At 38.3% G+C, this 16711-nt stretch overlaps 1 protein-coding gene across 2 annotated transcripts in view; it reads left to right on the top strand.

Annotated features, from left to right (window-relative positions):
* Positions 1-16711, top strand: part of ATP13A4 (ATPase 13A4) — a 118290-nt gene that overhangs the window by 39845 nt on the left and 61734 nt on the right. For both annotated transcript variants that reach the window (XM_031453421.2, XM_031453425.2), the window contains 3 exons: positions 13156-13302; positions 15744-15814; positions 15906-15986. In XM_031453421.2, the coding sequence (XP_031309281.2) occupies positions 13156-13302; positions 15744-15814; positions 15906-15986 (299 nt within the window). The remainder of the gene's footprint in view (positions 1-13155; positions 13303-15743; positions 15815-15905; positions 15987-16711) is intronic.

Raw genomic sequence — 16711 nt, 5'->3', positions numbered from 1 at the left:
AAGATTTCCCAGGAAGGAAGACTGGGTGACTCATACCTGAAAATGTGTTGCATCTGTTTTTCATGTTATTAAAAAATCAGTACTTGGTATTTATCATCAATCTCACACTAGTAAGATTGCAGATCATTATCACAGATACTGATTAGGTAATCATTTCTTAACACTAAAAAAAATAGTAATGTGATATACTGACTCGAAGTCTTTAGCACCCAGTTTATTTTCTGCTCCCCTTTTCTTATTAAGGACCTCTAAGAATGAGATTTTTCCAAAAGATAAGAGTAATTACATTTTTATTTTATAATGTAAAAAATGGCATTTTATTTATTATTCATCTACTTCTGAATTTTAACCAATATCTGGAGGATGCCACATTGCTATGCAAATAACATGATTTACATTCATTGGCCTCTTTGAATTCAGATGCTCTTGATGATTTCCATAGTTTTCATCTTTATCATGATTACAAATACATTTTTCCCTTCACTGTCATTGTATGTCGCGTGTTGCCAGAGGCTCCCGAAGTGCAGAGGAGAACTTGTGATGATGGGCTATTAGGCCTGCCTCCGGGCATTTCATTCCAATGCTTTAACGGGGAACGTTTTCCCTTGTTGCACCTAAAGATGTCGTGCAACGGGCTGTAGTTTGAACACTTAGAAATCTGGCAAACCGGCCATGCACATGGCATGCAGAGTCCACCAGCCCACCAGACACTCATCAGCCACCAGTGTCTGTGTTCATGTTTCCTGGATTCTTGCTTCCACCCCTCCCTTCTCCTCTGCAACCTGGTCTCTCCAAGCCCAGGCTCCCCACATCAGCATCATTTTCTAAGGGAACCAGATACTTTGTTTTGTCTATGTTTTTACTCATAAAATTTCTTCTGATATTTCCTATCTCCTTCCTTCATTCGTTCCCTTATTTATTCATTCAGTAAGTATTTATTGAGCATCAATTATGTACCAAACATTGTGATAAGCACTGGGAATACAGTTATGAACAGCCATGGAAATCCCTCTTCTCACACAGTGACATTCTGGAGAGGAGTCAACTCATACACACACACACACCCTCTACACAGTAAACGTACAAAGTAGATGTTCTATCTCTACTTACTAAAACCTACTCATTCCTCAGCCATATACCACCTTCCCTATTAAATCTTTGTTGATCCATTCTCTGCCCTAATTCCAGAGGGAATTAATCACCTGTTCATTCTCTTTTAGCTCTGTATTTTTAACTGACTGCTGTAATGCTTTCTGCAGTCTGCCTTACATTAAAATGCCATTCATTTTACATTTTATAAAACGGCATCTCATTGATTATATTATTTGATTCCCATAACAACCCTGGGAAATGGCATGCTCATTTTTATTTTACAGATGAGGATACAGAGAGGACAAGTGAATTTGCAACCTTCTAAGTGTCAGCCAGGATTTTGTCCTCCCTTCCTTTCTCCCTCTTTCCCTTCTTCCTTCCTTCATAAATTTGATGAGCACAGGTTGTATGCCAGCCACACCGCTAGCTCGTGGGTAGGAAAGTGGGGGGAATATGACAGTTAGGAAAATCTGGGTTCTTGACTTCATGCAGTTCATCAGATCTCTACACAAATAAATGCAAACCTCTGACTGTCATAAGTAGTACTTAGGAAAGGTTCATGGTTATTGTAGGATTACAGACAAGGGATTTGACTAAGTCAAGAAAACCAGGAAAGGCTTTTCTGAGCATCAGAGGATGGTAAAGAATTAGAATGTGATGGTGGCTGGTGGGGAGGAGCACATGGGGAATGGTCCAGGTAAAGGGGACAGCATGGACAAAGAACTTGAACTTGTCTCTGACTCTCTAAGTTCAGGGTTTTCCCCTAGTATGTTACATACCTTTTTATAGCCTTTTCTCTTATTAGACTATAAGCTTTTTGGAGATAGTGGCCATGGCTTTTTATTTCCCATAGCACCTAGCACATGGCCATAGCAGGTACTCAATATTTATTTAATTTAATTTAATTTAGTAAATGAATTGACTCTTTAATAAATGGTCTTGCGATTTCCACCAACACTTTATCACAAAGACACTAAAGTGAAAGCCATGGCTGAGAAAGTAAGAGAAGATGCCGCCATTATGTTTCTTTTAGGTACTCCTTTCCTCTTCTGAATGCCATTCCCCCTTCCTCCATTTTAAATCATTTTTTGTTAGGCATTCAGTTAGAAATCCCTGAAACTCTGTAGGCTGGGCTCTCAGAGATGATTTTTTATTAAGACAAATAGTTTTGAGGCCATTATCTACAATACAGGGCTATTTATATTGTGATTTATAGTTTGCAAAGGATTTGCACGTATGTTGCCTGATTTGGTCCTCACTGGTAGAGATTACTTTTTCCCCATTTTACATAGGAAGCATAAAGAAGTTAAAGAAATTACCTACAGAATGGGAGAAATATTTGCAAATGATGGGATGGATAAGGGAATAATTTCCAAAGTATACAAACACTTTAATACCCCCCCAAAAGCAACCTAAGTAAAAAAAAAATGGGCAGAAGACTGAAATAGACATCTCTCCAAAGAAGACATGCAAATGGCCAACAAGCACATGAAAAGATGCTCAACATCACTAACTGTTAGAGAACTACAAATCAAAACTACAATGAGATGTCACCTCATGCCAGTCAGACTGGCCATCATTAAAAGTCTACAAACAATAAATGCTGCAGAGGATATAGAGAAAAGGGAACCCTTCTACGCTGTTGGTGGGAATGTAAATTGGTGCAGACAATATGGGGGTTCCTTAAAAAACTAAAAATAGACTTACCTTATGATCCAGCAATCCCACTTCTGGGCTTGCACCCAGAGAAAAATATAATTCAAAAAGACACATACACCCCAATGTTCACAGCAGCACTATTTACAATGGCCAAGACATGGAAACAACCTAAATGTCCATCAACAGATGACTGGATAAAGAAGATGTGGTATATACAATGGAATAGTATGCAGCCATAAAAAAGAATAAAATAATGCCATTTGCAGCAACATGGATGGTCCTGGAGATCATCATTCTAAGTGAAGTAAGCCAGAAAGAAAAAGAAAAATGCCAGATGATATCACTTATATGTGGAATCTAAAAAAAAAGAGGGGCACAAACGAATTTACCTGCAAAATATAGATAGTCTCACAGACATAGAGAACAAACTTATGATTACCAGAGGGTAAAGGCGGTGGGAAGAGATAAATTGGGAATTCGAAAATTGCACCTCTTGGGGAGTGATGGAAACGTTGTCTATCTTGATTGTGGTGGTGGTTTCATGGATGTATACATCTATCAAAGTTCATCAAATTGTACATCTGAAATATGTGTAGTTTACTGTATCACAATAAAAATGTTTAAAAAAAATGCTCATGAATCCAGAGCTGTAAGCAGTGAAAACAAAATTTATGCTGAGTTGTTCAGGATTTCTTCTTTTTACATAAAAATATGGATATTGTGTTTGCTTTGTCATATAACTTTCCTGCTTTGGTCACCTCCCCCCCACCCCACTTCCTTTTTGGAGGATGTGGTTCAACATACCCTGTGTCAACCAAAAATAATGCAAAAGGCTACAGATAAGAGTTTATTTGGGGTCTTAAGAACAGCAATTTGGGAGACATATAAGGTAACCCTGAAAGAGTGTTCTGGGGACTAGAAAGTGTCAGGGGCTTATAAAGACAAAAAACCACAAGGTTGTTAAAAGTTGCCTGGAGAGAATTGTGATTGGCTCTAACACAGATCAGAAAATATTTGTCCTTAAAAATCAGTCATTTTAGGGTAGGGGCCCAATAAATAGATAGATTGACATGATTTGTCTTAGGGTAAGGGTCTGAGAAATACCTTGAGTCTCTGGCAGGTGTTGTGGATGATTTCATCAAGTCAAAAGTTCAGATTCTATCTAGGCTAAGAGGTGCATGTCACACTTCCTTAATGGCCTCCTGGCTCCATTTAAGAGAGCTCTCTTAGCAATATTGAGTCCAGTTTGATTTTTCTTTCAAATTTATCCTTTAGAAAGCATTGATGATCAACCATTTAGTTATTCGGCATTGGTCTCAACTCCCTCGGCACTAGGAAGGCTTATTCCCAGAAAGCCATGTCTCATAGAGGAGAGAGAGAGACGTGGTCATGTGGGAGGTGTATGCTTTTAGAGAGTTTATGACCACCTTTGAGCAATAAAGAGATATCTAGGAAGTGTGTCTTAGGCAGCATTCAAAACAGGAGAAATTCACAGCTCTTCAATCATCTCCAGATGTTGAGCTGTCATTTTTCCTGTGAGGGGTGTCATAATATAGCAGTGAGAGACACAAAGTATAAACAGCTTAACAACAAAAAAGAGAGAACAAACTAGAAAAATAAGTAGCATAGCTAGTTGCAATCTGGATTGCAATAAACCACCAAGTCCAGAGGGGAGCCAGCTGAAGGTTTCTAGATGTCGGAGCTGAAGCCTGTTCTGCAGTTTGAAATGCCTCTATGACGTCATTGGGTGTTTAGGTAAATGGCAATTTTAGTTCTCAATGATTCCAAGTTAAAAGAATGGAAGAAAAACCAGAAACATTAGTTTGGAGAGTCATACCAGATATTGGAGAAATCTGGATGAATTCAGGATCTAGTCTAGTTTACAGGTAATTGCCCAAACCTCAAAGACAATTAACAGCACTAGAACTGAATATACCAAAGATGTATTATTGAAACCTAATTTTTCTCTCTAAAATCATTCTCATTTATATAGCCAAATTAAGACTAATTTGTTTGCAACATAAGTCTGTTTTCAATATATATGGCCTGATTATTTACATGAGTGAAAAAAAATAGCAACTGATCATATAGGCTCTTTTAAATCTGCTTTGCTGGAACTTTTCATAAGGAATCTCAGATTGAACTTTAAAAAGGCCTCTCCAGGCCAGGAACTTCAACACCTACAAATTTGGGTAAATTCTTCTCTGCTTGAGATCCTCAAAATATCTTGAGGTTCCTGCACCTGCCAGGAACTGACCTTCTTTACTTAACTGGTAATGTTTCTGTGGAACTCTGTAAGCATGATACTAGGCAGCTATTTCCAAGAGTCATTATTGGCTCCATAAAGTCAATCTTAGTGCCTTACAGCTGTCTGGTCATATCTGAGTTAATCTATGTCTCTGTCAAACAGGACATTCCCGTCAAAGCCTTGGTTATATAACCAATGTTTTCAATTGTGTCCTGTTATAAGGAGAACAGATTCTTATTGAATTTATGCAAATAACCATATTGCCATGAAAATAAGAATACTCACTAAGAGTTTCCAAATTCTAGAGGGATAAGGTAGGGAGAAAAAGATAAAAGTTTTATCTTTGTTTGTAAAGTATGCATTATCAAACTGCTACAAGTCACAGCTTGAGAGAAAAAGTTTCATTAAATCTAGAAAAGCAAAATATAAAATAACTGTCAATATTTTAAATAAAAAACATAAAAGTTATAATCATCCTCATCAGTTCACTCATTCCTATGGAACTGTTCTTTTTTTGCAGGGGGAGGTGAGTAGGTTTATTTATTTATTTGGTTTTTCAATGGAGATACTAGGGATCGAACCCAGGACCTCATGCATGCTAAGCATGTGTTCTACCACTGGAGCTATAGTCTGCCCCTAGAATTGATTCTTGAGCTTGGTTTTTTGCTAGCAGTTTTATGAAGCCATTGTTTCTTCTTTAGAGTGCTATAAATTCTTACCCAGTTCAATAGTAAGATCTGAAAGTTTGTCAGAAACCTGTCCTCTAGAGAAAGTGTCAGAGTCCTTTATGTGAATGTCTCTAAAGATGAAACGTATTTATAAAAGCATCAGAGTAAAACAATAACTATATGTACTTGATAAAAGAGTTAAATGGTATGGTTACAATGCAATTGACAAGGGAATTAGGTTTCTTCTGTGGCATACAACACTTTAATTTAATAACTAGGATTATGCCTGATAACATTATGCCAGGACATACTAGATTTCCAGAAATTTCAGTTTCTGAAACACTTACAGTATATACCTATCCAGACACAACATAAAGAAGACAGTATTACTTCTTATTTGATAACACTTCCCATGTAATTTAACAGATCAAACAAGCCTGATTTGTTTAACATCTCCCTTTTTATAAGGACAAAGAACAAATCTGTGGGCTATCTCAGGGGTCTTCTGGAACATCTCATACCTCAAAGTTAGTTCTGAGTTAAAAAGACTTCATTTAGAATTTGATTTGGGGAAGTTTGTCAAAAATATCAAATGCCTTTTTTTTTTTTTAAACACTTGGACAAGTAGGCTCATAAATCACTGTGAAACAATGTTTAGTTGTTCATTTAACCAAAATGACAATTAAAGACTTCATAGGCAAATGTAAAAGGTTATATAGTTATAAATAACCTTAGCTACACATTGTAGAAACTTTGTTTTCTAGACAGATAACATTAAAGGTAAAGAGAATCCTTGTTTACATTTTCTCATTAAGACCAGACCAATAATCTCGAAAAACCTTGTCCTTTTAACAGAGAAAAACCAAATTTTGCACCAGCTTACTTTTGATATTAAAATTTATTCATTTAATTAAATTCATCCCAATCTTAGCCAGTCTTGACTGCACATAAAATTCTTTCCAAATTTTTTTTTCCCTACAAACATTCTATGGCTTTCTATATGTGTTTAAGTTTGCCCTTTGTTTTCTTTCCCATGTAGAAATAATCAACTTTTGGACAAAATTATTTTCTTTTCCCTTAAAAAAATGCTTTTCTAATCTTTATACCTTTAAAAACATATCATTGAATATGAAAATATTGTCCTTATTAATATTGGTAGTTTTAATTACATATATTAATTAGAATATTTAAGCCTTAGAAACCTTCATTTTTAGTAAAAAATCAAGAAGTAAGCAATTATGAACTTTTGCATTAGCAATCTAGATTGGCAAATTTATAATTACTTTTTATAATTTTTAAAAACTTGTGCTTTCTTATAGAAGAGAACCAAACATATTTACTAATAGTCCCCAAATACCTTTAGTTTCTCTGTAAAAGGAGGCCTATCTTCAGTAATTAGTGTTTCAGTATCTTATTTGGGAATTATCTAGATATTTAATAAATTTCCATCATTTAACTTAATTTAGCAAGACCCTAAAGTTTCAAGTTCCAAAAAGGTTTGGGGTAACTATTTTGAGGTAGACACATCATACAACACAATTATTCTTAAAAGAGTTTACTTAAAAACTCTTATCCCATCTACATTTATTTAATTTACTTATGAAAATATCATACCAAGTTATTTTTCTTGCTGACAAATTTTGTAACAGAGATAACTTATTTGACTTTTAGTAAACTTAGGTACAATAAAAATATTATACATAATGCTGATGACTCTAAAGGCATGTCTGTATTAATTAAAACAAACTTTACCTTTACTACTGAATATTAATTTAATACAGAATATTTCCCAGATCACACAAACCTGAAATTCATTTGGGTTAGTTTTTACTATATTTCTGAGAATTAATTTGAGTATTTAATTTTCTTTAAGCCAATTAAATAGAACTCTTTTACAGATTAATTTGGCAATTCTGCCCAAAGGTAGAAACACACGATGTCTTTAAGGCGCATACAGAGACATAAAGATGTCCAGGCAGACACAGACAGAGTTCTCCTAGTTTTCATTTTAAAACTTTAGTCATGAATTGGGTACAACAAAAAAGTCACTAGTTTATAAATAACAATTGGAATAAATGATGTCTGCCTCCTTCCTCATAGGACCAAATTCTTATATTATGTGTGGGAAAGACTATAAGATTTGTATCTGCCTTTGACAGACAATTTCAAGGAGGCTGTTTGAGCAAGACAGTCCTTTTAGCAGTTTGAGTTAAAAAGCCTCTTTTCCTTTGTTTTTTGGTCTTAGGAATTAGAGATGGCCTAGATAAGAGTTTCCTGAGAAGACCAGGTAGAACATTTATGTCCTAAAGGTACAGCGAGAGAGATGCAAGCTCCTCCTAGAAGCACTTCTGTTCCCTTAGGATCAGAATTTGTTTTTTAATATTTTTTCAAAGTGGCCATAATAACCATAGACATTTTCATCAGGCCCTTAGAATTATTGTTGCCTTCTGCAGGGTCTTAATCTCAGTGTTATAAGAAGAAAATTCAGGAAAAAAATGGTGAACAAAATCCCAAAAGCAGAAGTCAGCCACCCAAACAAAATGGGAAGCAAATCCCAGAGGCCACCTGAACAATACAGACAAAATGGGAAGCGAGCCTGGAGGACAGCAGCCAGCAACGGAGGACCCCCAGATATATGAGAACCTCCACCAAGGTGGGAGGTTTCAGTCCAGGAGGACTTCCCACCAAGTTCCAGGGCCCCAGAGGAGACGACAGACCACAGTGGGCTCTTGTCAGGATCCTGCTCAGATCCAAGGCAGTGTATCCATCTCCAAGTGAAAAATACTGATTTCCTAATATGTCCAGAACTGTGCAATGGGTTACTGTTTTCCTCTGAAGGCAAGCTCAGAAATACTGCATTTTGTGGAGTGACCATTACACTCCTTTTGAATTCCAAGAGATGAGGAGGTTATAGCAAAAAGTTGAAGGAAAATAAGCAAGGTCACTCATTTTATTCAGTATAAAAGTTAGCATTCCCAGGTTCAGAAAGTTCAAGTTCACAGGGAACTAAAAAAAAGCCCAAGTTTGCTTCTCTATTCTCTTTCGGTCCAGGTCAAACATAAGTCTTCTGTGTACATTCAGTTCTTTGAAATCCACTCTTAAATTATTTGAAGTCCTCCTCTTTAAGAGTTCAAAGGCAGATCTGGTTAATTCTCTTGGTAAAGAGGAGGTAAAGTCTATTCAATGAGACTTGAGGTGTTAAAAAGTCAAGATTTATCAGGCAAACAATTTGGACTATTTGCATTACAAAGCAATTACTGTAAGTGGTGGTTCTTCTGGTGCATTTAAGGGCTTTTAAAGATCATTAACTGCTTGAGAGAGCTGGGAAACAGATAGAAATGGAAATAGCCTTTTCCAGGTAAATAGACTTCTCCAGAAAAGAGAAATAGACTCTTAGAAACTCTAAAGTTTCCTTAAAGGGAAAATACGTTTCTATTTACAGATAGATCCCAAGAGCAACACACTATGGACGTGGGGTACAGCTCTGTCACCAGCAGTTGTCACACCCAGCTATGGGCCACACCCCGGGCCAGGTCATTAAGTGCTACTGCATGTAATCCTTCAAACATTCAAACATCCATGACACGTCTTTTATCCCCCCACTTCCTGGATAAAAAAATCAGGTTCAGAGAATTGCAGTGATTTTTTTCAACATGGTGTGGAGCTGAGATTTGAACTCACAAAGGAGCCTGTGCTCTTTCTATCCTGGACAACACCAAGCTGAACAGAGAAGTTGATGATGTCACCCGAGTGACCACTTCTTAGGGACACACTGTCCCTTCACTTCTTTGCCTCGCCCCCCAAAAAAGGTGGGTGAGTTTTTTTAAAAACTATGGATGATTTTACAGTCTTTAACAGGGTAGTGAATAAGAGAAAAGTCAAGAATACTGCCTTATTCTAGGAAAAATGTTTCACTGTGGCATCTTTATTTAACTTCAAGAATTCTACTTTGCATTATGCAGAATTATGAGTTAAAAGACCCTGGTGGTAAAAGAGAATGACAGGAAATGAGTTTAGAGGCAAATATATCCAAGCACCTTCTTCAATTTAGTGATGCTACCAACTGTAACAAGACGAATTTCATCTTTTAATACTCACCTAGACTAAGGCATGCAGTTGGTACATTGGATTAACACTGGCCCGTGAGAACTTGGGAGTGCCAATGCTCCACTTTGCCTTTCCTGTTTTAGAGACAGTCCAGAGGTCTGTTTGTGGTTGTAACAGAGCCAGAGAGTGACAGCTGGATTTTAGGAATCAGATTCTCTGTTGCCAGGAGATCAGAGATTCTGAGAAACTGGATGCTGTTTGTTACACAGAGCAGAATTCAAGGTGATTTTTATACATGAGCCACAAACCATGGGATGACTTGTTGAAACAGAGAGGAAGGAGCCGAGATTCAGGGTGGGAAGACCTGGTCTCAGGTCTCTGTTCTCTCTTACTCCCCGTAACAGACTGGCTTGGGTAATTCGTAGCCTTGTGGGTGGGCAGTTTGCTCATCTGCAAAATGGAGACGATAATACTGACTTTGGAGAATTGTGATCCTAAAAGAAGACAACTGACACAGAAGGTTTTTTATAAACTGCTAAGTAATCATTGGAAATTTAGTAGTTAGTATCATGTGCTTCGTTTAAGAGGACCAAGAGTAGGTTATCTCCGTCATCGTCCTTACTTGGTGACGCGAGGTCTCTGGTGCTGATGCTCCTTTTGTCATTTGTGTTCTTATTTACCTACAAATGATGTGCTTTTCTTTTTTTTTTTTTTTACCATTTTTTTTTATTGATTTATAATCATTTTACAATGTTGTGTCAAATTCCAGTGTTCAGCACAATTTTTCAGTCATTCATGGACATATACACACTCATTGTCACATTTTTTTCTCTGTGAGTTATCATAACATTTTTTGTATATTTCCCTGTGCTATACAGTATAATCTTGTTTATCTATTCTACAATTTTGAAATCCCAGTCTATCCCTTCCCACCCTCTGCCCCCCTGGCAACCACAAGTCTGTATTCTCTGTTTATGAGTCTATTTCTGTCCTGTATTTACGCTTTGTTTTTGTTTTTTAGATTCCACATATGAGCGATCTCATATGGTATTTTTCTTCCTCTTTCTGGCTTACTTCACTTAAAATGACATTCTCCAGGAGCATCCATGTTGCTGCAAATGGCATTATGTTGTCGATTTTTATGGCTGAGTAGTATGATGTGCTTTTCATACCAAGTTTTTCACTGAAACTTTGTCCTTTGGCAATCTTAGTTCAGGCTGGATATAATAATGGCAATCCAATCAAGTTGTATTTTTAAACAAAATGTAGACTAGAGCAGAGGGTAAGATGGGACCCTGGAGGGGCTACAGGATGAGAATGTCAAATCCCTGCCCTGATAGTTACCAACTGTGCCTTAGTTTCCTCCCCTGTACAATGGGGAGGAGAATGAACAGCAACTACCTCATAGGGTTTTTGAGCTTTAAATGAGATCATACACATGTAGCATTATGTGCCTAGAACATAGTAAGTGCTAAATAAATATTAACTATTTTATTACTGTTAGTATTAGAAACTCAAAGTTCTTCTCATAACATGAGCCACCGATGTGCTCAAAAGCAAAGCTAGGTATTTCTGAGCTACGTCATGGTGTGCTCTGGGGTGATGGTCACATAGTCCACAGTATACAAAACACGGCCACCAGTTCAGTGGCTTGATCATTGGAAACGTAGCCATCTTTGGTCATTCTTAGTCTCTGAAGGTAACTCCATGCACATTTGATTTGATTCAATTTAGTAATTTGTTTTAAAATGAGGTAAGAGCCAATTTTACCGACTTTAAAAATTAACTCATTAACTTTCAACTTTCTACTAAGGTTTCTTCCCTCCCCTCCTCTCCTTCCCCCTTTTTCTCTCCTTTTCCTTCCTTTCTCTTCCCTTGCTTCCCTCCCTTCCTCTTCATTCCACTCTCCTCCCTACTTCCTTGGCTGTGCTTTACCTCCTCCTCTCCCTCCCTGAGCTTCTCTCTTCACTCTCCTTCTCTTCTTTTCTCAGAATCTGTGCTGAGCCTGGCAGGAGCACAAGACATGCACCAGACATGATTCCCTACCCACAGTCCAAGAGAAGTCATAAGGTGAAGGGGCAAAGGGGGATGCAGTGTGGTAGGATGTGGTAAGCATCTCAAGTACCCTGATGATATAGAGGAAAGATCACCCAGAGAAATTAGAGAGGTTCCCATGATGTGAACTTTGAGCCAGACCCTGATGGATAGTTAGGATCTGGCCCCATGAAGACATAAAGAGAAGAGAGAAGGATGTGCATTCCAGGCTAAGGAGGCAGCAAGAGCAAAGGTATAGAGGTGGGCTTCTCTGCAGGAGAATCAACACCTGCTGTACCTTCCCTCTGCTTTCTGCAGAGTCAGCTCAGACACTCTTCATGGCAGAAGTGGGTGTGGTGGAGACAGTCTTCACCTCTGACCTCTATTCCCCAGGCACCACATTGTTTCCCAGGCTTGACTTCCTTGGCCATTTTTCCTAGCTCCTGAAGTTTACCAGGCCTCTCTTGTGCTCCCAATTACCTTCTGCCTTGGATTATTCACTTAGTTCTCCTAGCTTATCTTGAAGGTAAGGACCGTGTTTTACTGTCCCTCATATCTCATCCATGTGGAGAAATGCAACCGCTCAGTGAGAATCTGATGAATGAATGGGGAAAAGACTGAACTCATGAACTGAACATGCCCATGTGTAATTGTCAAGAAGTTAACACAGGTATCATTTAGGAAGCTACCTTCATGCATGACCCTAATTGAAGCCACGTCCCTTTTCCATTCACTGATGACTCCATCACTGAATAGAACTAGAGGGAGCAGCAGAGTAACAGGGACCGGAATGGTCCCTTACAAACTGATGTGATATTAACAATGGTTATTATCTGAATGGGTAAATGCTACACATAAAATCCACTCGGATGTCTTAGAATCTTTTGGAGTTAGTATAGTGACAGGACCCCCACCCCCACTGCTTCCACCCCCATGAAAGAGTGTTAAAGGGTTGTTCTGGAAGAGGTGGAATTGAAGTCAAGTCTCAAAACATGGGCATGGTTCAGCTGACCTGGTTTCTTAACCTTTGAGACCTACAGAAACACTTTGGAATGCTTGCTTGGTTTTTGGGTTTTTTATTTTTTTAATTTTTTTCAGTATGAAATTTGCATCTGGCCATAGTCCCATGGTTGGAAGGTAATAGGAAAAACTAGCTCTTGCCGAAGACTCTGCCTCATGACTCAGGCCAGTGCCTCATATTTACATCCCAGTTCCTCAGTAAGAGATGACAAGGTTTTTTCTCTCAAGGCTCTGGGTCTACCAGCTTTCAAAGGCATATCATTCTATCTAGAATGTTTATTAACTCCATAAACTTACAGAATTATGTTAAAATGATGCTTTTCAGGTTGAATTTTAACCTGATGACTTCTCTGAATTTCCCGGGGGTTTTGGTGTTTATTTTCTCAGGATGAATTCCAGACTTACTCTTGGAAAAAGGTAGTGTGGATCTACCTGTCTGCGTTAAACAGCACATTTCCTCTCACTCCCAACCACCCCCTCATCTCCGATGAGGAGTATATCATCAACAGAGCCATAAGGAAGCCAGACCTAAAGGTAAGCCCATTCATGGCTACTGCAGGGGCTAGAGAAATTGAACCTTTTTTCTCTCCAAATTTAAGATTAAATTCAGATCCTCCACTGTGCCAATCTTTCATTGACAATGTAGAACATTATAAAGAACACAGATTTTGGAGCCAGACAAAGCTCAATTCAAATCTCAGCTTCATCCTTCTAAAATGTGCAACCTTGGATCAACCGCTCAACTCGGCCGAGCCTCAGTTTTCTCATGTATAAAAAGATGGTAATACCTACCTCTAATATTAATTGATGAAATTCAATAAAAACTAAGAGATACAAAGATCAATGTGGTGGGAGGTACCTAGTAGATGCTCAGTGCATACTAGCTCTTAGTAGCATCATACATTGTGTTGTAATCTATGTAACAGGGTTTATCACCCAGGAGTATCTAGGGAGTTTGCTATGTCTGCCAAATGACCTTATTTTGTATTCTGTCATTCAGATGTATTTGGGTTACTCCCTTCTCATCATATTAAATGAATACAACTTGGGTTATGACTAGCTAACATTCATATTTAAAACATTTTATAACACAGACTGCTTTCTCTTAAATTTATATATGTGTAGACAGTTGTTTAAGCTGGTTTTATGAGCTCAAGGTCAGTTTTTTTTAAATAACCAAAGTCAATTTCTCAGCAGCTTCTCTACTGTCAATTGTTATTACCTAGTTGTCTTAACTTGCAAAGGAAACAAACAAAACGTGGTCAAGAGCCTCCAACTAACAGATTGCTTAATCTGTTAGGTGGCCGTTCACCTGGAGAAGCAGGCATCCCAAATCAGCCTTATGGGCCTGGCCTCAGAGTATTGCTGACCTCCAGCATCTTTAACTGCATAAACAAACAGGTGGACAAACAAAAGAAGAATATTAAAACAAACGAAATATGAGGAAGGGGCAGAGGTTGTGAAATGGAAAGTCCTGGCCCACAGGCTTGAAAGCTTCGTTTACCAGCATATAGCACAGGGAGCTTGGTTGGTTACTGCCTCCCCGAGCCTTGAGTTTCTTATTGATAAAATAAGAGTAGTAACACTTTCTCTGCCTGCTTCTCAGGACTGTTGTGAACCTAAAATGAGAAGATCGACACTCAGGTGATTGGTGAGCGGTCATGAGATGTATTCATATAAAGGACTGAAACTTTTATTAAAATTGGAAGATGTGTCACAGGCTCAGCTGTGGCAACAATGATGACAATAACAGTAATAACACAAAACCAAAATGGTAACCGTTCAGGGCCACGTAGGGGGAGTTTGGAGACTGTAGCAAACATAGACTAAGAGGAGACTCCAAGGGCCATTTTGTAGGATCACATACAAAACCAAAACCCAGTGCTTAACTTGTTAAACAGGATTCTCTTACAACTTGTTCCAACAAGCAGTGGAGAGTGGGAAGCCTGGGGATGGAAATAATTCCTGGTTCTGAGCAGAAAGATGGAAATCGTCCCACAGCTGATCCCTGATTTCTTAATTGCTGTTTCCTGGTCTGAAGTTCCAGAAAATGGACAAATAAACTCCACCCCTTGCAAATATGATGCTTAACAGCCTCTTACCAGCTTCCAGAGCCTAGGAAGTTGATGAAGGGAGCAGAGATAGTCCAGGCAGAGATGTTTCCTGCTAGGGGAATCGCAAAGGTATTTAAGAGGTCTATGATGGAGTCACTCTTCTCACTCTGTGACGAATAGCCTCAGGAATTGTCAGGAGATAATGAGATTTTCCATTTTGTGGTCTGAGGTGAAACTTATAAGTCACCTCTTTATTCTTTACCATCACTGCCTCCATCTGCCATTTTGTGTCTATTATGTCATAAATTTGCCAATCACAGCTCATGGTTCCATGGCCTATTGTTAGGTTCTCTAATTGAGCAGCGGTCTCACAATCACCTACCGTCTTTGGCCTTCACATTGTTTCTAACTTAGAGTTTTGAACTTAGAGAATTAATGAACTAGGCAACTCTCACTCAGTACAACTTAAATAGTGGAAGTTATGGGAATCTCAGACCTTCCTCTGAGACCAGTTTAACTATTAGATCCTTGAGACACTAGACTTTGGGGCCAGATGGCCTTGAATTCAATTTCCAGCCCTTTTTCTTAATAGGTGTCCTTTTGGGCAAGTTACTTAATCAAAATGAACTTAAGGGGAAAGGAAAGATGAAGATAATATCTTTCCTACCATGGAGTAATGAAAAAGTCAACCCCACAAATATTCAATAAACAGTAGCTGTGATTACAGTCCAGCTCTATTTGCAAAATTGCAGAGAATGTTGGAAAGGGGAGGAAGGTATAAGGCAAGAAACTCGAGGCTCCAGGATGAGCCAAGACAACAAACACACCCCAGGCTTCTTCCACAAGTGCTTCTTTGGCCATGAACTCCTGTGTAGCCACTGATCCTCAGACTAGAGACTTTTTGGTACTTTTCTTTTGTAGGTGAGATGTATAAAAGTGCAGAAAATAAGATATGTTTGGAACAACTTAGAAGGACAGTTCCAGAAAATTGGGTAAGTTGTTTGAGCAATCGCATTCAAAAAGAAAAACGTTATCTCAAAAATATTATTGCTAATTATGTCTTTTTCATTGTTATTATTTTAGCTCTTTGGAAGACTGGCTCAGTTCTGCCAAGATACATCTAAAATTTGGATCAGGTTTAACAACCGAAGAACAAGAGATTAGGTACCTTGTTTCTTGTTATCTACACCAGATCCAAAGGGCCAATACCAGTTAGCCAGGTAGACAGACCAGTAAACAGTTATCTTAACTGGTCAATACCAGAATACATTGGAATGCTCTGTTTAGTATTATCCAATTATTTCACTTCATCAAAGCAACCTTGGTGGGTAGTTAGAATAGACATGCTCATCTCAACGTAACAGATGAGAAGTCTGAGACTCAGAGAGGTTTAATGGCCTAAACAAGGTCTCACAGATGAAGTGACAGAGGAAGGATTGCGTCTCACACTCTGACTCTAGGTTTGGTTCCCTTTCTACTCTGTGTCTCTGAGTTTTCAATTAAAGGACCGTAGAACTCCATGTGGAGCTATTTTTGAGAGCCCAACACCTTTTCGTTCACAGTAAAACCAATTCTGCAGCTTCCCAGAACTGAATAGGAGTAGGGAAGTAGGTACAGTATCCCTTGTCAGTGAAACTGTTCTTTTGTAATGAATCTTCCATTCCACATCCATGGAGCCAGAGTTGGGGAGAGACAGAGTGGAGAGAGTGCCAATCCTGAAACCACTTGAATGGAACCATGGCTAAAATTAAACACCCAAACTACCATCAGGGAAATAGTTAGACCTCAGAAAGAGTCTAATTCAACAAATGCAGTACGATCATGCTTATTGTTTTTATACCTGGAAACTAACCCTCTTCCAAGTTATTTTGAGAGAGGAAGGGATGGAA

The sequence above is a fragment of the Camelus dromedarius genome, chromosome 2 (assembly GCF_036321535.1).
Source record: "Camelus dromedarius isolate mCamDro1 chromosome 2, mCamDro1.pat, whole genome shotgun sequence".
Lineage (NCBI taxonomy): Eukaryota > Metazoa > Chordata > Mammalia > Artiodactyla > Camelidae > Camelus > Camelus dromedarius.
This window is presented reverse-complemented; position numbering and strand designations above follow the sequence as displayed.